Here is a 24022-nt window from a genome sequence, read left to right on the forward strand (position 1 = left end):
ATATGGACTCCTTAACCAGATCCCCATTATTTTTGTTACACCTTGTATATACTTAGTCATATTTTGTGAAATATACATGTTTTGTTTGTGTAGTGTCTTGGGTGAAAAGCACCCATTCTGATTCCCTATATAAATAGGTATCTCGTTAGAAAGGTGCCTTTCATTCCTTGGTTAACATAGGTCTAGTATATTTGCTATAAATTCTACGCGTGCGCCCGTGAGGGACAGAACATACGCAATGCAACAAAATTAAAAACACGTTTTAATATTCCTGACAACATACCAAAAACAACCTACGTAATTTGGTCGGGTTATTTGTTACCCACCATAAACCATACTAAATTTACGGTGGGGAATAAAAAATGTGAGACTGTGACAAGGACAAACAATAATAACGCTTTCTCTGCTACTCCTACTGAAAGTTCCATAAGAGCATCTCGTTCGGTCATCTCCCGGGTCTACCATTTCATCTCTATACTACCTATATTGTACCTCTATGTTGGTTGACAATCTACTATTTATTTTTCCCCTCACTAGCTCGGAAAGTTGACGTTTATCCTTCAATACAAGCGGGGAAAAACGCGTTTTATCCTCTAGTGGGGAAAGTAATTTGACCTTGGATGGAGCGTGTTTAAGTAGCTTGACAGATAACAAAACGTAAAACGCTCATGATAATGGTTCGTTCGATATTAATTATCATTAAATAAAGGGCTTGAGAATCTAATAAAAAATACCAAATTTAGCTTTATTTAATGATTTTAAGTCATAAACCTTAAAATTCCATAAGAAACGTTTGTTTTTTTATAATGATGTTAAATATAATTCTGAACGCACAATTTGAGTAGATGCAATTTCAAAACGCATCGTTGACATTTCATACATCAGAAATGTCAACATTGTCAACAATTCTTTTACTTAAAACCTTTTCTCACCGACTCGCGTAAAAATACACAACTTCCAGAGTTTTCTGTTATAATATCGTAAAGAAATGAGTGATTTCAGTGATGAAGATGATCTAACGCCTGTGGATGTTGCACTTTCCTCGCTATAGTGAGGTGAAAAGTTTTGTGTTACACACGGGCGCAAATGTATTTTACTTTTCGTGTGTTGAAACACTCGCTACGCTCAGGATTCTATTTTAGAACCACTCGCTTCGCTCGTGGTTCACCTATAGAATCCTTTCGCTTGCTCGTGTTTCAATTCTACACTCGCGGGTAAAATACAACTTTGCACCCTTGTATAACAAATAACTATTTTCAGCTATTGAGCTGAGCTGAGCTGATAGTGTGGCTAATAGTAAACACACCATCTGGTATGTTACAACTAAATTAAATACATATATGTAAATTTATTTAAATTTCTAGGTAAATCGGAGGCATCGATTACGCGGCTTACGAGAGGAGGTACACCTCCTGGGGTTTTATGCAAACCAAAAATAAAAAAGAAGATGCAATTAGACGATTTTGACCTATGTGTGATACGTAAGAAAATACATGCATTTTATACGGCAAAAAAGAAGTACCGACTATAAAAAAAGTGTAGAGACCTAATAAATGGGTTTTGATTTTGATTACGGCGAATAAAAGTAGATGTAAGTCAAACGAGTTGCCAATCCACATTGTTAAGACTATAATGAACTGTTGCCATATAAATGAGAACTAGAGACCCGTTGCGGCGTTTAGAAGTTCTAAAAGTTAGGTTGCCTGTCCACTGGAGCGGTAAGCGGGGAAAAAGTCCAGCAATAGAATTTCATTAAAATTACAGAGCGGAGATTTAATGCCATTCAATCGGTGGTTTTTTTCCTCGCTCATCGCTCCGCCACCTCGCTCCGCTCCTGTGGACACGCAGCCTAAGACTGAACGCTTAATGAAATAAAAAAAACTCAAGAGCAATAAAAATGGGTACATAAAGTATCCTATCAAAACATTACATGTAAAAATATTCATAAAATGTTCATTCATTCAGGCATTCATGTGCTGTTGTTGATGTGTAGTAGTTGTTGGTGCTGTTGTTGGTGCAGTAGTTTTGTTTTCTAAAGGGAAAAAGTAATGAAGTTGTACTTTTGGTAGAAATAAAAGATCCGCATGCGAGCACTTCATTCCCGCAGCTCGGCCTTCGGCCTTCGCTGGGTTTCTGCGCGTTGTTTTCTAGTCTTGCCATTTGGCTCTGATGCCTAAAATTTCATAGGGCTAATGTATAATTTTATATTTTCAACACACTTGCTCAAAACGACGTTTTTATTCCACCGATTTTAGGCTCATAATCCTTGATATTATAACACTCGTGCTTTTTAGGGTTCCGTACCCAAAGGGTAAGAACGGGACCCTATTACTAAGACTCCGCTGTCCGTCTGTCCGTCTATCCGTCTGTCTGTCACCGGGCTGTATCTCATGAACCGTGATAGCTAGACAGTTGAAATTTTCTCAGATGATTTATGATAAACAGAGGATATTTCTGTTGCCGCTATAACAACAAATACTAAGAAGTACGGAACCCTCGGTGCGCGAGTTCATGAGACTGAAGTTTACAAACATTCCGTGACATTCCGTGTCTGGGCTATAACAACGCAAATCGAAGTTCAAATTGCGGGCATCTTTTTCTGTCACTCTAATTACGCCTTCATTGGAGTAAAAGAGAAAAACGAGGTTTTCACGGTAGACCCTCTGACCTAATAATAGACATAGTATATACACACGGAGTAGGAGGAGATGGCAAGTGGGCGTTCCCGTCTATCCGACAGTTAGTAGCGACCGACTCACTTTATGCACAGACTATGCTCAGTTGTTGTGTAAACTTCATACTCGAATGACATTCACGTCGTACGTACGCTCGTCTAACAAAAATTGATAATTAAATTTAAAATGCCGTATTGTGCAGTATTAAGCTGCAGAAATCACAGCGGTTTAAAAAATCTTTCACGTGGAGGTATTTCCTATCACCGGTGGTTATTTATTTAAATATAATCCGACAAATACGAAAAATCTGTTTATATTGCATTATTTACGAATGTTCGTTAAGTAAATCTATATTTTATCAGTTAGAACTTAGAGTTCACAATCCTTTGTCACTATTCTTTACGTTTATCTGGAATATTCGCTATCCTAAATGTCAAATAACTTCGCTACTCAGATGCTGCGCAATGTCGATATTTATATCGATAAAGTTAAAGTTACGATATTTCAAGTTTGATGTTTGGTTCGGTAATAAATTATTATTTTAGACACGTTTCTAATTATTATTTGGGATAATCAATGTCTTAGTAAATATGGCAGCTCTGGTCATCAAGCACTAAGTTAAGTCGGGGTCATTTCATGGCAACCTTTCAAACCTTCGTATTCCTTTACATACGTTTTTGTTTTTTACACCCATCATATTCTCATCGTTAATATAATTAGACTAGGTACTTAATGCACTTATGCGTACAATGCATGCAATGTGCCATGAATAAACGTTTTATATTTTCTATTTCTTTATTATTAATTATTGTAGGTTACCACAAGATGCCGATATTAAAAACAAATGGATCAATGCTACTGGGCAAGAAAATTAGTTTCCGCAAAAATATAGCACCATTTGCTAGGAGCATTTCTTAGAGAAAGATTTCTGGGGATAAAATTGCCATAGATCTCATCTAGCGTCCACACGCCTAAAACTTATTTATTATCGGATTAACAATTATTATTATTCAATTAAACGTAAAACTAAAACTTAGTTACTAATTTAGTAATTATTAGTGACATTCGGGCTCACTAAATTAATTAAAAGTGTTCCGTACCACGCAAACTAGCGTCAAATATTGGAATATTGCCGCCCCCCTTCCTGATTTGATAGGTCACAATCTTACAATCAAATCAAGTGGGATCGATGAGCCAGTTTCATGTATGCTTTCACACCATACAATTAATTTGACAATTTAATCAGGTTGTCCCGTCTAGATTGGCCTTAAATGCTGCTACAAGTAAATATATTGTTAAAGACGAATACTTACCTATGTAAGTAATTGCAGATTTGTGATTACAAAATAACAGCAATACCGAGTTAATAGACATTTAAAGAACTATGATTTTATCTGTTTGACTTTAAGATATATTTAATATTCACATTAACAACCTAGTTGGTCAATTAATAAGAAACAAATTTCTAGTTAGATATTTGTTGTACTTTACTACATATTATTTTTCATACAATCACGATTATCACTACCTATATTATAATCATAAATAAAGTATTATCTAAATGTGTTAAAACATACGGTAATGAAATATCAATACCTAACTGAACACACAAATATCGATAAAACACTCCGATTACACTGTCCCCTCCCTATATCGTCGAATGGAAAGAAGTTCCAACGGTTAGCTACTCGCAGGCGTGTAGAGATCTCGAAAACACCAGTGTAACGTGACCGTGAGATCCGTAACAAACCATGCGTAATTAGACCTTACTTATACTGGTTTTTTAGCCCTTTTCTCGCCTGTAATTTTAAAATTATATAAAATAACGCCATCTGGTGTTGAGTAGTTGTATTAGGTGAACGTTGAGCGAGCTTTAGTGAGATGAATGAGATAATGAAAGAGTCGTATGTCATATAGCTTTGACATTATATTTTAAACCGTCACTCATGTAGCCTACAGTTGATATTCGTTCGAGAAATGTCCACCGGTAATAACCTTTTGGTATGGAAAGTTGCTACGAATCAGAGCAATTTTGTAAGTGTGTGACGTATTTTAACGTGGCTATGAATGTGTGAGTTTAGCGACACTGGTTTTCATACTAAATAGGAGTCATTTCACATCCACTAGTTTATTAATTCGTGTATATACACGTAGTTATAGACATGAAACCGAGCGACCAGGGGTAAGAGAAATACATATTCATGTTTCGTGTATGGCAGCATAATCGTTTTTCTCTTTCACTCTTATAAATTTCGGTATTTCGCCATCGCCTCCTTGCTATGATGCCATAACCCGACCATGACAAAATGCCCGGTCGGTGATAAAGACAAAGCATGGCACTATTTTCTCTTTCCTCTTATAGGAATCGCAATAAGACTATCTTTCTCTATCAAAGAGTGTCAGGCCCTTGGACCTAATTTAGTTTTTTTTTATATTTACTTTTTTGAAAGTCTGTACAACGTCTGGACCGCGACCTTGGTACCGTCAAAATATCTCTTTCTCGCTCTCAGCATACGGCGGCCCACCTTAAGCGCCTAACACATTACCGCACCGCACCAAGGTCATTGTGCGATGCACCTAAAGCGCGAGAGAGAAGGCGCGCAAGGTGGTCACCGTACGTACGTTAAGGACGCAGCTTTAAGTTAGAGCGAGAGAGAAATATTATAGCCGTATTTAACAGACTATCGTAAAAGCCGTTAGAGATCTCGCCGCGGCCTTGGTGCGGTGCGGCGCACGTATCGATAGTGTGTACCATGGTCACCGTACGTACGTTAAGGACGCAGCTATAAGTTAGAGCGAGAAAGAGATATTTTGACCGCATCAATACGGCTTTTCGAGATATTCTCTTTCGTCTCTCACTTATGGGCGTGGCGCACCAAGATCGCGGTGCGGTAGTCTGTTACGGCTTTTACACACGATCGCACATATGCCGCACCGCACCAAGGTCGCGGACCGATGCGGAAAATTGGCTGACCTTAAAGATCCGACATCATTTAACATCCTCAAAAGAACAATTCTCGCCGTACGTGCTTTTTGAAATAAATATAGATGCTTTTCCCCACCGTTTTGTATGGTTTATGGTGGCCTGGTAGGCTACAAATTCTGTCCCTCACAGGCGCACGCGGTAGGCCACTAAACTTCTATAGAATCCTACCTTCTATGTGCCAAAGCAACAATAAAATAAACATGTGTCATCTTGATGAGTACGATGTGGATGACACATGTCTGACATGTTTGTCAAACATAATTTTTAGTACTTTTAAATTCGCTATCGCTATCGCTAAATTAGATGATATTTGTATTAAATTACTTTTGGAACGAGATTCAAAACGACGAGGTACATCTCCGACTTTAGTGAACATTTCTGGGTAATTTTTTACAAATTTACATGATTCTATGATATAGATACAAGGTAAGGTTTTGACTGCGTCAGATGGGGAAACATGCTGAGCATGCTCTCTGAGATGGGTGTCCCCGCACATTTAGCACATCTCATAGAAAACCTATACGCCGAAAGTACTGCCAGAGTCCGCATCGAGAATGCACTGTCAGCTCAGTTCAAGCCGGAAAGAGGAGTGAGACAGGGCTGTATATTGTCTCCTAAGCTCTTCAATATCTACGGTGAATACATAGTACGCAAGGCCATCGAGAACTGGGACGGCGGCATATCGATTGGTGGGAAGACGATATGCAACCTACGCTATGCTGACGACACAACGCTCTTGGCTTCCGATGAGGAGGAGATGAGTCGATTGTTCAGACGAATAGAAGCCGAAAGCATCAAATTAGGACTTCACGTCAACCATGCTAAGACCAAGCTGATGTTTGTGTATCGGAAAATACCTCCTCAACGAAGCTTAGAACTAAAAGATCTCGACTGTGTCAGCACCTTCACCTACCTCGGCTCACTTATATCTAGCGATGGTAGCTGTGACGGGGAAATTATCCGGAGGATTCATATAGCGAAGGGAGCTATGGCGCGGCTAGATAAGATTTGGAAGGATCGTAGTATATTAAGACAGACGAAGATTAGACTTGTGCGTTCTCTCGTTTTCCCAATATTTCTGTATGGTATGGAGACATGGACCATCCGAGCCAATTTGACCAAGCGTATCAACGCGTTTGAGATGTGGTGTTGGCGCCGGCTTTTACGAATACCGTGGACGGCAATACGTACCAATCAGTCCATACTGGAAGAGTTGCGCATAAAACGCCGGCTGTCAACGATATGCCAGGACCAAATGCTTACTTACTTCGGACACCTCTTACTTCGGACACCTCTCACGTCGTTCTCCGGATAGCCTGGAAAGAGTAATAATGACGGGCAAAGTTGAAGGCACGAGACCTCAGGGCACTCCTCCCACTAGATGGTGTGCTCAAATTACGGCACCTATGCAACTAAAACTGCACGAGGCCATGCGCTTGGCGAGGAACAGAACCCTATGGAGGAACCTGGTCTTCAGCAGAAGGACATGATGTCACGATCCTCAGTATTGAGGGACCGACTGAAGAAGAAGAAGAAGGTTAGAATACCAAGGTTTTTAAAATGTGGTTTGCAGCTTTCTGGGTGTTTAGTGTTTGAAAGTATACGGATAAATTTTTTTTTGTAAAATGAATTAATCGGCTGCGTCAGTGCTGTTGCCCCATAATATCACGGCATAGCTAAGCCACGCGTGCGCGAAAGCGTAGTACGCCGATAAGGTGGTCTGTAGGTCGATGGTCCTTTTTAGCTGTCCTAGTGCATAATTAAATTGGCTGTATTTTGTTTTTATTTTTTGTACGTGATCTTTCCAATTTATATGGGTGTCGATAGTGATGCCGAAAAGTGGGAACGTGGGGACGCATTCTAGTTCCATGCCGTCGAAGGAAAAATTCATGTCTAATTCGATTTTTTGACGGGGCCTAAATTGCATTATTTTTGCCTTGGTAAAATTTATTTCTAAATTGTGGTCGTTCATCCACCTCACAATGTTTGTAAGAATTTGATGTAATTTGTCATTGAGGTTTATATTATTTTTACATGACAGTAGTAAGGAGAAATCGTCTGCAAACATGACACAAGTTTCGGAGAAAGATCTTGGGAGGTCATTTATGTAAATAATAAAAAGCACGCATCTAATAACGCTTCCCTGAGGGATTGAGTCTAACACGGGTTGGACATCAGATCTAACGATGTTAATTTCTCTCGAGCTTTCGTTCGTATACTCAATATCAACGCATTGCTTTCTATTGTTTAAATAAGATTGGAACCATTTGTGTGTTATACCGCGCACTCCGATACCGTATAATTTGTCTAGAAGTATGTTAAATTTGACTTTTTCATAAGCTTTTGTCATGTCAAACAGTATTCCAATTGCGTACTCTTTCCTGTCTAAAATATTCAAAATCTCGTTTATGTATTTATAGGCTGCTAAGGTAGTTGACCGTTTCTTTCGGAAACCGAGTTGTGAATCGGTAAATATGTTATATTTTTTACAAAAAGAATACAATCGCTTACACATTCTTTTTTTTTTTAATTGAAATTACGGGCAACAAAGCTATCGGGCGGTAGTTGTTTGGGTCGGTTTTATGGTTCTTTTTATGGATGGGTTTTATTACAGCTTGTTTTAATTAAAACAAAAAGAATTTTCGAAACATGGAGCCCAAACTTGGTATGTTTCGAAAATTCTTGTTTTAATTTTTAAAAAAATGGCCGAAATGTAATGATGTGATATATTTTTAGAATCGCCTCAAAAAGCCCTTTCCTATGATATTACACACGATAGGTGTTGGTTTTTTTTGTATGGAAATGTTTTACCACTCCCCCCCCCCCCCCCCGTGAATTTTTTTTAGGAACTGCAGGTCAAAAACTTTGTTTTGACCTCTAGTATGTGTGTGCCAAACGGCTAACCTGTACATCGATTTGCGGTTTTTCTTTATAATTGGGGTCGAGCGGCTTCCGCTATACGGCAAATGTCACCATGAACACTTTAAAGAAGACTAAATTATCAACAAAGTATGTTGAAGTGAGAAAGCAAGACACCGAATAGTTTGTAAGATGCAGGTGTTCAAAAATTACCATAACAATTTTTTTACGTTTTTTAAGTTTTGTCAATGTGGTCAACTATGTGAATTAACCCATTTTACGTCACAACTCCACAAACGTTATTAAAGTACACATCATTCGCAACAGAAAGAGACCAATTTGGTCTATTAGGACCTGATAGTTCTTTAGATACAGCTGTTCCAAGTTGCTGAGGTGAGTGAACAAATTAATATAAGGGTTTGTAAAATGAAATGCGACATAAGAAATAAGTATTATAATTTACAAAAAACCGGCCAAGTGTGAGTTGGACTCGCGCACGAAGGGTTCGACTTCGAGTCCGACTCACACTTGGCCGGTTTTGTGTAAATTATACTTATTTCTTATGTCGCATTTCATTTTACAAACCCTTATTTTATTTTGTTTACTCACCTTAGCAACTTGGAACATATAGATGGTCACGTTTTGTTGTTAATTTAATCTTCTTTAAAGTGTTCATAGTGACATTTGCCGTAATATAAGTGCTTGTTGGTAAAAATTGGCAGAAACTAAAAAAAAGTGTAAAAAAATATATATTGGAAATTTTGCAACTTTTTGAACAACTGTATCTTACAAACTATTCGGTTTATCGCCTTCTCATTTTAACATACTTTGTTAAGAATTTAGTCTTCTTTAAAGTGTTCATAGTGAAAATTGTCAGAAACTTAAAAAAGTCAGAAAATTTAGAGGTTTTTCAAAAAATTGACAATGATCCGCTGGGTTTCCAAGGTCGAAAACTCGGATTTGCCATAACCACTTCATCACATAGAACAAAAAAAAACAGAACTGCCCGATTTCATGCAAGGCAAAATGTACCATTTCAATGGATCACTAATCGTGTTTGGGATTTTTAGAATTGTCTCGATGAATATTAGTTGCCTGTGGAAAAAAAGTACAGTCAGCGATAAAAGCTTGTACCAAAAATGAAATTTTTGCCAAAAACTTATTTTACGTTTACGTTTTTAACTTACGAAGTTTCAGCTCAACTGAATAATGGAAAGTGGGGTTTATTAAGCTTGCAATATTTAACCCGAACAAACATATTAAAAATAATGCTATACGAAAGGTCGGCGTGTACGGAATAAGCTTCTTACCATGAATTTATTTGTAAAAACGACGTCGCTCGTCGTTGAAACCGGACTTGACGAACGAATTTTATGTGAAATTTCATCGTTAAAAGCGGTCAGTCGTTATAAGCGGAGTCGTATAATAAACGGTTGTACTTTCATAGTAGCTTGTACTAAAACCAAACATGTGATGTGCCTTTACTTACGTCGCTATAACCGTTTGGTTGTTATATGCGAAGTCGTACTAACCGGACTCCACTTTTAAATTGTGATGGCGAGCGTACGATTCACAAATGTCCAAAAGGATATTCAAACCACCAACCGATGGGCTCAGCAACACCATATCATCTGCGTAACTTGTATTATTAAAACAGACCCTGTCAATATGGCATCCGACATGTGTGTTGCTGAATTCACCGATTAAGGGCCACTTGCACCATTCACTAACCCGGGGTTAACCGGTTAAACCTGGAGTTACTATGGTTACCAGTACAATTTTACACTGGGTTAACTGGTTTACACTGGATTGGTGCAAGTGGCGCTGTGGTTTACATAAAGATTAAATAATTTGGGAGAGGTAAGCCCCCCTTAGCCCCCCCCCCTCACCCCGCCTCACACCGCACTGCAGTCCATATTCGTCCGAGAATACATCGCCCCAACGGACGCTATTCCTTTGGAAACTCCATCCTGTCCAGCTTTAAGTCATAATTTACGTGGTCAAAAGCCTTCAAGAGATCCAAAAAGCACGTATAGATAGGAGTTTTTCTGCGAGTATAGTACTTGACAGCCTGCTTTAGACAATTTATTGCGCTCTCAGTTGAGTTGACAGACCGGCACGGAAGCCGAACTGGCCATCATGTGCAAGCACTTGTCCAGTCGCAAATTGAGCAGGCTGTCAAGCACCCTAGCCACAATGGTTGCCATCTCTGGCAATAGGTCAAATATGTATGTGTTTTTCAGGACAAACGTTTAACAACAGTGCGCGGCAAAAAATACCTCCAAGTCGCAAAAAATCGGTACAGCGGCGACCTTGGCATCGTACCGTTGGAGTTCGACAAGGACGCGCTCAGCTACCAGGCCAAGAAGAAGAGCAAGGCTAAGTCGGACGAGCCCGACGCACTGCTCCAGCAGTGCTTCGACGAGTTAGCGGTGGAGCCGCGAGGCGGAGCGGCCCGCCCCCGCTCCGCTCGCCCTCGGCCCGGCGATTCCTACTTGAGCGACATTCTTAACCTCAATAGGACACGATAGCGATCTGACTGTGGGGTCGTCTAGGTGCCAGTGCCAGGTGACGAGGCAATCATAATCACATGCGTGCATTGCGCGAAGAGTTAAATTATTCCTGAATGAATTCTTCATTCTTATGTAGTCACATTCATTTTATCAAATTATAAATGTACCTAAGTATATCGATAATCAAAATAATTAACGATGGCACGGATGGCACATGAACCATGAACTAAGTAATAGGCTTTTTTTATATGTGAGCGAAGTGTGCGTTTCGTTATCGGTCTTGTAGGTTTACAGTTCTATGATATAAAACTATAAGTGTCATTTACTCCACACCACGTAATACAGTATAAAAACACACACCACACACACACAATTTTTTTTGCCGAATTTGACCAAAAGTCATGATAACATTTTTTGCTCCTTATTACCTCAGAAATGCGTGGTTAAAATCTGTCGGGTTACTCGAGCCCACGATGTATGTATAGGTAGCTTATACGGTAAATTATCAAGATGAAGGTAAAAGATTGAGTGTAAAGGGGTACACCTACACCAGTAAAAATTGTGAATCTTTTAAAATACAAGTTTTATTGACAAAATATAATGATGCTTAAAATAATCTAAATGTTATTAAGTCCTTATTCCTATAAACGAGCGTATTTTGCAAAATGCCTCCTTTTTCATTCAACATTACGACGTAACTATTAGTATTTATCAAAGATAGATATAACTCCGTAATAGATGGATACAGTCTAAGGAAAAACCGTGCCTCGAAAATCAAGAAAATTTGATTTTCGTTCAGAGGGCGCTACTAGTTTTGGCCTACAGTCGTATAGATGGCGTTGACGGTTTCGTTTGTTATTTAACAATTTTAACGCATATCAGTGAAAAAACATGGGTCAAAATCATAAAAATAATTAATGCAAATAAAAAAAATCATTTATCTATATTTAAATACATTCTATCGTATTTTTATAAATCTTCATTTTTAGTTTTAAAGTGTGTCGACAGATGGCAGTGAATTTACTGGGGTTACAAAATTTACTATGACAGTACTGTATTTATTCAAAAACTGTTAACGTTCTTAAATAATCATTTCCTAAACTAGCGGCTGATATAGTAAAAGTTTTCATTTTCTCTTTTTAAACCTAAAATAAATGAGTTTTCTTGGGAGTATTTTTCAAAATTTGCAGTGAGAAGTGTCGTTTCGGTTGCCAATTTTGCAGTAAACAAGAATCATTTGGTACATGAATGAATACAATTCAATTCACCATATCTTGTACGAGGGGCTGAAATGATTGAAAATCAAAGATTCATTTAAAAAGATTGATAAAATACCTTCCGAGTTTTCTGCATTTTTTCGGTGAAAACAGGGTCGCATAATATTTTTTTTCTACTCGTCGAGTATAATCTGTGTATTACAATTTAACATGCAACACTACAACCTTACTCTTTTCAACGTTGGATAGTCTATGGCACTTCCGACTCGAGCAAAAGAATTTTATCGATACGGTTTAGTCAATTATAAAAATTTTGAAAATAGAACTTCATACATTTCGACGGAGAACTCCGTCTCCGTTTGATTCGCCGGCGGAAAATAATTGTGGTCGAAAGTAACTGTGGCTATGAGTGAAGAATGCGCTTTAAGTGCCTACTAACCTGCTGTGTTATAGTGGACTTTCATTAAGTCCCTGGTGTGAAGCAAAAAAGTCTCTTTTTGTGCGGCGGGTCATTGTGCAACACAAACATTTTCAATCACGAACAAGTTCGCATCACAAACACTTTTGAAACTGGATCGGATACTTTATCGCGACGCGACGTCAACGCATATAATTATTATAACTACTGGCGAGACGTTATCAGTGGCGAATAATCGGTTTAGTACTGGAGTGCAGTGCAGAAACAATCAGGTATTTTTTTTGTGCTAACGTGCGGGTGGATTTACAACTTATGCTGCGCCAAAAACCCGCCGTTATCACTGCAAGTACGGCAACCTATCTACTGGAGGCGTATTTCGGCACGTTGTACAACTACTGTGGTGGTCCCGTGGAGACAACGGCCGGTGATATTGCTTAAAGACGCTAGCGTTCGGGGTTCAAATCTTCGTGGCGGTGATGTTGTATATTTCATTTAATTTTTTAAATAACCTTTTTTTTTTGTTCAATTTATGTGGCTTATGGTTTTTTTTTTTTTGCAAAAGTGTATTTATGTTTTTTTTGTAATGTACAATGTCATTGGAAGATTGTGTAACGAATTATGACAGGGATTCTTGGTTTTTATTGTAAACAATTTTAAATCTCGGACGACAGGTTTTTTTTTTCTCCTTTTTCTCTTCTTTCTTTTTAATTAGGTTTGTTGTAATCTTGTGACATCTCTGTTATTGTACATGTATTTGTGTTTATTTTAAGAATTCACTTTGACATGCGTTTAATATTTACTTGTGTAATTGAACATACCAATTTTAATAATTTGTCTTTTTTTGAGATATTTTGTGTTTGATAGTTTCGACTTTTTAATTTTTATTTATTGCAGTCGTTTTTAACTAGTCTGACATTATTATTATAATTTTGTGTTCATTTTTTTTTTTTAAATTAAAATTTGTATTATTTTCTTGATTAGAAATATAGAAGAATTATTTCAATACATTCCATGTAATCAAGTTAAATAATTGCATCCGTTTTAGTGACTTTTTGAATAGGTTTAAATTCATGTAGTAGTCGTTTTTGCTTGCCTTTGTTTGGGATTTTTATTATTGTTTTAAAATATTGTATATGGATTTAATGCAGGCTCCCATCCGTGTGCGGTGTCCCCATTGCTCTAATTCTCCGCGCACTTTTACCGCCCATGGGCTGAAAGTGCATATTGGGCACTTACACAAAGATGTTCCCCGAACGGCGCTCTCCCCCTCCCCCTCAGTTGCGGTGCAGCAGCAGCAGCGCGTGCTTTCGGATGACAGTGGTAGTACCTCGGGTTTTGATGACCTGGCTACTTTTAGGAAGTCGGTGCGGGTGTTGCGTCACATCCCTAGAGGAGCTCGGAACCTTGCTGCGGGCAAGTTGTGCAATGTGATCGAGAGATGCATCGATACCAATGGTACGTCAGAGTGGTTCGAGTTACTATCCTTTGCCTATTCCGCATTGAAAGCGCCAGAAGCAGCCGGTCCGGGTAACCTGACCACAAAAGTGAAACATAACATCGCATCAGTGGGGGTCATCGATACTTTAGGTGTCGAGGCCGAGTCGGGGTCTTTGAGGCCGCACTCGGTCCTGAGAACTATAGTCGAAAGTTTTTGAGGGCGATCTCAGGGGTGCTGTCAGGGTTTTGATGTCGGACGATACTGTGGCACCGTCAAGCCCTGAAACCCTTGCCAACTTGCAGTTAAAGCACCCTGTCCCATCCCGGCCGTTGTTGTTCCCACCAGAACCAGACAGATCCTGCCCAGCTCTCACAGTCAGGCCGGAGGAGGTTGCGCAGGCTTTAGGTTCCTTTAACAGTGCTTCGGCAGCAGGCTTAGACGGTATTCGCCCATCGCATCTGAAGGAGCTCACTTCAGGTTCTGCTGGCGATAATGGGCTTCGGTTGCTGGAGTGCTTGACCAGACTATGTAACTTCCTCCTTGGTGGTCAGTTAAACCCCTTGGTCTGTCCTTATGTATACGGTGCATCCTTATGCGCGCTGTCGAAAAAGGATGGTGGTTTTAGCCTGTTTTTAGGCCTATAGCTGTCGGCAGCGTGTTCCGCCGTTTGACTGCCAAGCTCGGTTGTTACGCTGTGAGAGAGGAAATGGCTTCCTATTTGCAACCGTGCCAACTGGGATTTGGCACCAAACTGGGTTGTGAGGCTGCCATCCACGCCGTTCGAGCCTTCGCGCTCGACCCAAATAACGCGGATTGCATTATAATTAAGCTTGATATTAAGAATGCCTTCAACTCTTTGGAACGCGACACTCTTCTTACAGAGGTTCTGGAGAGAGCTCCAGCTCTCTACCCTTTCTTGTACCAGTCCTATTCGTCTCCTTCCAAACTCTTTTTTAACGGTTCGCTTATTCCATCCCAGGTCGGTGCTCAGCAGGGGGATCCGCTTGGTCCCCTTATCTTCAGCCTGGCTATTCAAAAGGCCATATCTAGATCTCGATCCCCATTAAATGTGTGGTACCTCGACGACGGCACTCTGGGGGGTAGGCCAGAGGAGGTTGAACAGGACCTGCTTGCGCTACTTCCACTTTTTCGGGAGCTGGAGCTCGAAGTCAACTTTAGTAAATGTGAGTTTTTTCCTTGTAGCGCCAGCTCTCAACCTTCCTTCTCTTTGTTTTGTTCCTTACTCCCCGGCCTCAAGGAGTTATCTACCCAGAATTTTGATCTTTTGGGTTCTCCCGTGTTTCCCGTAGCTATACCTGAAGCATTCATGGTGAGAGAGCAGCTTCTTAGGTCCGCTGGTGAGAGGCTGAAAAAGCTCTCGGCTCATGTGGCACTTACTTTGTTAAGGTCCTGCTTTGCCGTTCCCAAGGTGACATACTTTCTGCGTACTGTACCTGCCTGGCTGCACCCAGGCCACATGGACTCGTTTGACCTGGTATTGAAAGAATGTGCTGAGGGTGTACTGAATGTCTCGTTGAATCCGGACCAGTGGGACTTGGCTTCGTTGCCTATACGGAGTGGCGGACTTGGCATACGGCGCGTGCGGGATGTGTGTCTTCCGGCCTTCCTGGCATCGGCGGCGGAGGTCGTGGACCTTGTCACTAAGATTTTATCCTTAGATGGTGGCAAGGCGGTAATACCTTTTGCTTCCGATGCGTTGTCGGCCTGGGAGGCTCTCAACCCGGGTGCGTCAGTGCCTGAACAGACGTTTCGTCAGCGCTCGTGGGACGAGGTCAATATTAAGCGTCTGTTTGGCTGTCTTTTAGATCAAGCTTCTGGTGCGGATAGGGCCAGGCTGAACGCGGCTTCGGCGCCGGAATCTGGGGCTTGGTTGCACGCCCTTCCCTCCCCGAACTTAGGCACCCTGCTCGACAATGACTCGTTGCGGGTGGCCGTTGCTCTTCGTCTGGGCTGCGATGTTTGTCAACCACATCTATGCATCTGCGGGTCCATGGTGGAGAGCAGCGGGCACCATGCTTTGAGCTGTTGCCAGTGCGCGGGGAGGTTCCCACGGCACCACGCCTTGAATGACATTGTTCGAAGGGCGCTGGTGTCAGCCAATGTCCCGTGTGTGCTGGAGCCGCCGGGTCATAGTCGGTCAGATGCGAAGAGGCCGGACGGATTGACTCTGGTGCCGTGGGAGAAAGGTAAGTGCCTTTTGTGGGACGCCACCTGCGTCAGCACATTCGCCGCCTCGCACCTTGGCCGCACCGTGCGGTCGGCAGGAGCAGCCGCTGAGCAGGCGGCGTCCCTAAAGAGGGACAAGTACTCGGGGCTAACAAACTACTTGTTCGTTCCCCTTGCTGTGGAGACGTCTGGGTGTTGGTGCGCGGAGGCGAAAACTTTTCTCGGGGAGCTGGGGCGTCGCCTGCGGGAGAGGGGTCTCGACCCCCGCTCCGGGTCGTTCCTGGCGCAGAGGTTGTCCATCGCCGTTCAACGCGGAAACGCAGCAAGCGTGATGGGCACCTTTGCGTCGGGAGCGATGCGGGGTGGGTTGTTCGACTAGTTTTTTTAAGGGTTAGTTTAGGTTTAGTATTAGTTAAGTATAATTGTGGTTGTTTTTAAGTATTGAATGTTGTAAAACTATGTTTTCACTTGTTTAGTATAGTACTTAGACCTAAGTTTTAGTTTTATTATAAGTACATTATTTTTTTTGTCACGATAATGTTTTGCAATAAAGTTCTTTTAGCAGGTATCGAAATGAAATGAATTGAAATAAAATGAAATTAATTGGAATTAAATTAAATGAATTGGAACAAATGTATTAGTAATTAGTTAAATTATTAAAATTGTCATTTATTTTCGATCATGAAATTCATGAATCTAGTATTAACTCTGGATTGGTCATGAGGGGTGGGGCGAAATGACCGAACGGGATAGTCTTATGTATCTTTCAGTAGTAGTGACAGAGAGCAATATATTACTTTTTGTCTTTGTCATAGTTTCGCTTTTCCACCGCTGCCACAACCGAAATTGTGGCAAACAAATAAGTACGCGACATGTCATGCTTGTTTAATTATTGTTGTTTTCTATGAAATTGTGCTTTCTCTTATAAAACATAGTTATGGTTAGCGTTTTGAATTGATAAAATAATGGTGAATTGTTCTGTAATCGGCTGTAATAGCCGCTCTGAGCAAAAATATGAGAACATAACCTTTCACACGTAAGTACGGTATTTTACACCTTCCTCTTAACGCAATATGTGAGAATAACATCGTAAAATCACGTTACACTCAAAGCAATGTAGAATCAAACGATTTCAATAAAAATATCACAATTATTTACGCAAATTAACAAAACATTATTTGTAAAATTATCCGCCCAAATTACGTAGGTTGTTTGTGGTAATATGTCAGCTACTCAGACGAGTCTGAGGTCAGCCATTTTTAATCTTCTTCTTCTGAAAATATCATAATTTTATGGGTAATTTTGACCTCGAAGTTTTTTCGTATTTCTAATAAAAATTAAAACAAATGTGAAGATTGAATGTGGTGTACATTAATTGGTGTGAAAAATGTGATTGTGATTTGTGATTTCATAAAATTAAAGCTCATAATACATTTTATTTTACGTTTTATTTACTAAACATGTTTAGTTTTGTACCACCTGCGCGAATTATAGGAGGTATTTCATTGTTCATACGCCTAAAAAGAACGGCCCATTGACATTTTATTCAACAATTTTAATACCGTCAATCTTTGCCTCCAGGGTAATCGCCCCAACGTGATATCAAATATTGGGGTAATTTTTACCAATATGGTATCCCCACGTTTATGACGTCATCTATGTCTATCCCTTACGGGCGCACGCGGTAGGCCGCATCTATTGTAATGCTAGGTCTATGATTTCGATAAAATGTTTCTTGTTTAAGAGCGTTCTTACAAGAAAAGTCGAAATAATGTAAAATTGATGATATTCCCGACAACATTTAAGATTTTACGCTCATTATTAGAAATAAAGAGTACTTGTTCCAGTAAGAGCGTCTTCTTATCTTTAGGAATATCGTTGTACATTGTAGAAAAAGGACTAATTAAATTAGTAATGTTTTTTTTCCTGATGGTCGTTTACGAAAAACCACGTGAAGCACTGAATTGTAAGCTCTTATTTGTAAATTTTGAGAAGTTTACTCTGAAATAAAACTATGAAAACGGATTATATCGCGTATATTGAATTTATAATACATCCCGACGTTTCGAACCCTTTACAGCGTTCGTGGTCAACGGGTGACTGAGGAAAAATTACAAAGTGCAAAAATACCCACATACTAAAATAATGAACAATCATAGACTACAAACTTTAAGGCTGGTTGTACATGCAAAAACGGTTCATAAGGCTAGTTATACACTACAATTATTTTCAAGTAAAGATATATATTTATACGCGATAAAAACTACGCCGGCTCCAACCCTACACCACGGACCCGAGAAGATTTAATTCCCTCCTAAATTGTAGGAGGGTATCCCAATATGGGACCGGCAACAAACTCGGCGGGACACATCTTTTCAAAACATATTATACTCAGAATGTCCAGCATCATCCAACACTAAGGTCTCACAGTCTATGTCTCGCTTGCTCCTTTATCAGATGGACTACAGGATCCCAAGCTGGTGGTAGAGAAAAGCCATCTTCCCTATTAAAGTTTGGATATTTCTGAATCTCAATGGCCTCGCGCAGCATTCTGGGTATGTAACGCTTCTCCTTGGCAAGAACCAGAGGCTTATCAAACTTGATTGAGTGATTGGCTTTATCCATGACATGCTCACAGACTGCAGACCTAGGTCGACGGTGCTTGACATCAGCTATGTGTTCCTTCACCCGAGTGGAAATGCTCCGTTTCGTCTGCCCAACATATGATGGCCACACTCACAGTCCAGCCTGTACACTCCTGCAATCTGTAGAGGGGTATTGCATTTTACAGGCCTCAGGAATTGTGACATCTTCTTCATTGGCTTGAAATATGTTTTTATAGAAGCACGCTTCAAGATGTGGCTGATCCTGTCCGTGACCCCCCTGACAAAAGGCAGAATAGCAGGCCTGCGCTCGACTGTGGGGATCTTAATGTGGGACCTCTGGTTGACCCGCGGTATCCTGAGCTCGTTTGCCTGGAGCGCGCGCCTGGCATGCTGGAGCTCCGCGGCCAGATGCTGGTCATCACATATCCTCTGGGCTCTCTGAAACAAAGATTTGCCTACTGTAACAAGTTGACTGGGATGGTGATGCGATTTGCCATTTAAGTACCTATCAGTATGAGTAGGTTTCCTATACACAGTGCAGTTGACTGATGATGAGATCATGGTCAGTTTTGACGTTCAGTCGCTATTCACAAGCCTACCGGTACAAGACTGCATTGAAATTGTCAAGAAGAGGTTATGTGAGCAGAACATGTCAGAGGAATATGCTAAGTTGTTGGAACATTGCCTTACATCTGGCTACTTGCTATGGAAGGGTGAATTCTACCTTCAAGTCGACGGCGTGGCCATGGGGTCCCCGGTGTCATCTGTAGTAGTCGCTGACATCTTTATGGAGGACTTCGAGGAGAGGGCACTCTCATTGGCTCCTGTGCGACCGAAGATATTTAAAAGATACGTAGATGACACTTTTACTATACTTCCAAAAAATAGTGTTTTAACTTTCTTGGATCACCTAAATTCCATCCATAGCAAAATAAAATTTACTATGGAGTTGGAAAAAGACTGTTCTCTCCCCTTCTTAGATGTATTGGTAAAAAGGAATCCTGATAACACCCTAGGTCGCACTGTGTATAGGAAACCTACTCATACTGATAGGTACTTAAATGGCAAATCGCATCACCATCCCAGTCAACTTGTTACAGTAGGCAAATCTTTGTTTCAGAGAGCCCAGAGGATATGTGATGACCAGCATCTGGCCGCGGAGCTCCAGCATGCCAGGCGCGCGCTCCAGGCAAACGAGCTCAGGATACCGCGGGTCAACCAGAGGTCCCACATTAAGATCCCCACAGTCGAGCGCAGGCCTGCCATTCTGCCTTTTGTCAGGGGGGTCACGGACAGGATCAGCCACATCTTGAAGCGTGCTTCTATAAAAACATATTTCAAGCCAATGAAGAAGATGTCACAATTCCTGAGGCCTGTAAAATGCAATACCCCTCTACAGATTGCAGGAGTGTACAGGCTGGACTGTGAGTGTGGCCTATCATATGTTGGGCAGACGAAACGGAGCATTTCCACTCGGGTGAAGGAACACATAGCTGATGTCAAGCACCGTCGACCTAGGTCTGCAGTCTGTGAGCATGTCATGGATAAAGCCAATCACTCAATCAAGTTTGATAAGCCTCTGGTTCTTGCCAAGGAGAAGCGTTACATACCCAGAATGCTGCGCGAGGCCATTGAGATTAAGAAATATCCAAACTTTAATAGGGAAGATGGCTTTTCTCTACCACCAGCTTGGGATCCTGTAGTCCATCTGATAAAGGAGCAAGCGAGACATAGACTGTGAGACCTTAGTGTTGGATGATGCTGGACATTCTGAGTATAATATGTTTTGAAAAGATGTGTCCCGCCGAGTTTGTTGCCGGTCCCATATTGGGATACCCTCCTACAATTTAGGAGGGAATTAAATCTTCTCGGGTCCGTGGTGTAGGGTTGGAGCCGGCGTAGTTTTTATCGCGTATAAATATATATCTTTACTTGAAAATAATTGTACTGTATAACTAGCCTTATGAACCGTTTTTGCATGTACAACCAGCCTTAAAGTTTGTAGTCTATGATTGTTCATTATTTTAGTATGTGGGTATTTTTGCACTTTGTAATTTTTCCTCAGTCACCCGTTGACCACGAACGCTGTAAAGGGTTCGAAACGTCGGGATGTATTATAAATTCAATATACGCGATATAATCCGTTTTCATAGTTTTATTTCATGAGTAACTATCGCGGTAACCGAAGACAATATTAAGTTTACTCTGCTGAAGTTGGATATTTTGTATTACTAATATCCTGTACTTTAGGAATATCGAACGATATTCTTCCTACATGCTTCTGAGAAAGAGAAAATCAATGTAAAACGAATTGAATTTTCTCTTCGAAACAAGTGTAAATTCCTGCGAAAATCTACTTAGTATCGAAGTCATTTTTATACACGAGCAATCTACAACGTTTGCTTATACTGTTGGTATACATTTGTGTTTATCAACTTCTACTTTAATTTTTTGGCATTTTTTTGAAAACTACTATATAACCGATGACGCGCGCTCGCGATCACAGTACCGCGGCAGAGCTTGAAGAGGTCGGACCTGTGTCGGTCGGCTCCGCACGTTTTCGACGGTGACGACGAGGTTTTTTATCGTTGTGTGCGGCAGGCGCCGTGTAAAACGCTATACTGTGTGCGTGTAAACTGCGACTGAGAAACTTTGATCCGAGTACTGTATTTGTTTTTATAGTATTATAATAGTCAGTATAGTAACATAACAAACTTCCGAACAGCATTAAAAATATTTGAAATGACCAGACATTTCATAGGTAGTAAATTTAAAAAAACCAGCCAAGTGCGAGTCGGACTCGCGCACAAAGGGTTCCGTACTATTACGCACAAAACGGTAAATAAATCACGTTTGTTGTATCGGAGCCCCACTTAAATATCTATTTTATTCCGTACCCAAAGGGTAAAAACGGGACCCTATTACTAAGACTCCGCCGTCTGTCTGTCTGTCTGTCCGTCTGTCACCAGGCTGTATCTCATGAACCGTGATACCTAGACAGTTGAAGTTTTCATAGATGATGTATTTCTGTTGCCGCTATAACAACAAATACTAAAAACAGAATTAAATGTGGTATTTCCTATAAAAAGGGACCTTTTTTGTCGATGGCGCTTACGCCATTATAAACGATGCTCCGATATAACTAAGACTGAACTTGTATAAGTTTTGAGTATGTATTACTCATCCTCCTTATGAACCCTGGCAGTACCTAGTGGAACTTAGGTTTGGTGCAACATAGGCGCACACTGTTTTGGTCATTCGACTTGTCTTGATGAGCAATTTGGGAGAGCAGTACTCATGATAGAGCTGATGCTGAACCCTCGCAGTACCTAGTGGAACTTAGGTTTGGTGCAACATAGGCACACGCTGTTTTAGTCATCCGACTCGTCTTGATGAGCACTTAGGAGAGCAGTACCCATGATAGAGCTGATGCTGAACACTGGCAGTACCTAGTGGATCTAAGGTTTGGTGCAACATAGGCACACGCTGTTTTAGTCATCCGACTCGTCTTGATGAGCACTTAGGAGAGCAGTACCCATGATAGAGCTGATGCTGAACCCTGGCAGTACCTAGTGGAACTAAGGTTTGGTTGACATATCAGTCAAATTTGACAGATTGACAGTTTTTGTCATTTGCAGTGAAAAATCTTTTTGGGATATAATTTAGCACCAAGTGACATTGTCAAGTGTAGAATTATACAATCTGTCAAAGTTGACATTTTGTGACATTTTGACATTTTTGGATCCCAAATCGAAACGGTTTGTCCGATTTTGATAGGACCTTCAACATTAGTCATGGGATGGAAAATGTAGTTTGACACATCTGTCAAAATTGACAGGTTTTGTAATTTTTAGTGAAAATTAACATGTTTTGTTAAAGTTTGGTACTAAAGTGGCATAGTTTAGTGTTGTTTGACATATCAGTCAAATTTGACAGATTGACAGTTTTTGTCATTTTCAGTGAAAATTATCTTTTTGGGATATAATTTCAAACCATGTTAATTTTCACGAAAAAGATAAAAACTGTCAAACTGTCAATTTTGACAGTTTTGACAGATGTGTCAAACTACATTTTCCATCCCATGACTAATGTTGAAGGTCCTATCAAAATCGGACAAGCCGTTTCGATTTGGGATCCAAAACTGTCAAAAGGTCACAAACTGTCAATTTTGACAGATTGTATAAATCTACACTTAACAATGTGCTAAATTCTATCCCAAAAAGATAATTTTCACTGAAAATGACGAAAACTGTCAATCTGTCAAATTTGACTGATATGTCAAACAACACTAAACAAAACATTAACTTCAATGGCCTGCCTGTGAAGCCGATGGTCCTGGGTTCGAATCCCGGTAAGGGCATTTATTTGTGTGATGAGCACAGATATTTGTTCCTGAGTCATGGATGTTTTCTATATATTTAAGTATTTATATATTATATATATCGTTGTCTGAGTACCCATAACACAAGCCTCCTTGGGCTTACCGTGGGTCTTAGTCAATCTGTGTAAGAATGTCCTATAATATTTATTATTATTATTTGTATCTCCGTTATAAACTCTCGGGTTTTCAGGCCCGGTCATTTATAAGGCGTGCGTGGGGATATAGATCCAACACGTAGAGGCCGTTTGGAGAGTTTTGATGTCATGTAGAACGCCTGCTGGAACCCATTCACGGGTACATAAATAGATACCCGTAAACCGGTTTCAGCAGGCATTGGGAGCTATTATAGAAAAGTGGAAAGAGTCCTGGTCTATGGCTTAAATTTGGGTGGAATATAATACTGGGCTATTGCTAAGAGTTCCGGACACCTGCCATAACATAGTGCTATACAGTGCTATCGAGGCAGGTGGTGACTTGCCACTCGCAAGATGGGCACCTGATGCGCCATCGTAAAGACGGCCAGGCGCAACACCGGCGTGAGCGGCTCAGGGGTGTCGAGAGGTGTGCTGCGCTTTCTCCGAAGTTACTCGCGGCGTTATGCCCTTTAACACTTCCACCCCTGGAGCATATAGCTCTTACGACTCCCCTCTGGACGGCCAATGAAGGCAAGTCAGAGCTGAGAGTCCTGCGGGTCCCCTTGGGGTCCACTCCGACCGATGAAGACACGCCGGAGACGGAGACC

General features: G+C 40.7%; 1 protein-coding gene across 1 annotated transcript in view; it reads left to right on the forward strand.

Annotated features, from left to right (window-relative positions):
* Window positions 1-11951, forward strand: part of LOC134754021 (mitochondrial DNA helicase) — a 63946-nt gene extending 51995 nt beyond the window's left edge. The window contains exon 9 of the mRNA XM_063690082.1: window positions 10764-11951. Coding sequence (XP_063546152.1) covers window positions 10764-11051 — 288 coding nt within the window. The 3' untranslated portion in view covers window positions 11052-11951. The remainder of the gene's footprint in view (window positions 1-10763) is intronic.
* The last annotated feature ends 12071 nt before the right edge of the window (window positions 11952-24022 follow it).

The sequence above is a fragment of the Cydia strobilella genome, chromosome Z (genome assembly GCF_947568885.1).
Source record: "Cydia strobilella chromosome Z, ilCydStro3.1, whole genome shotgun sequence".
NCBI lineage: Eukaryota > Metazoa > Arthropoda > Insecta > Lepidoptera > Tortricidae > Cydia > Cydia strobilella.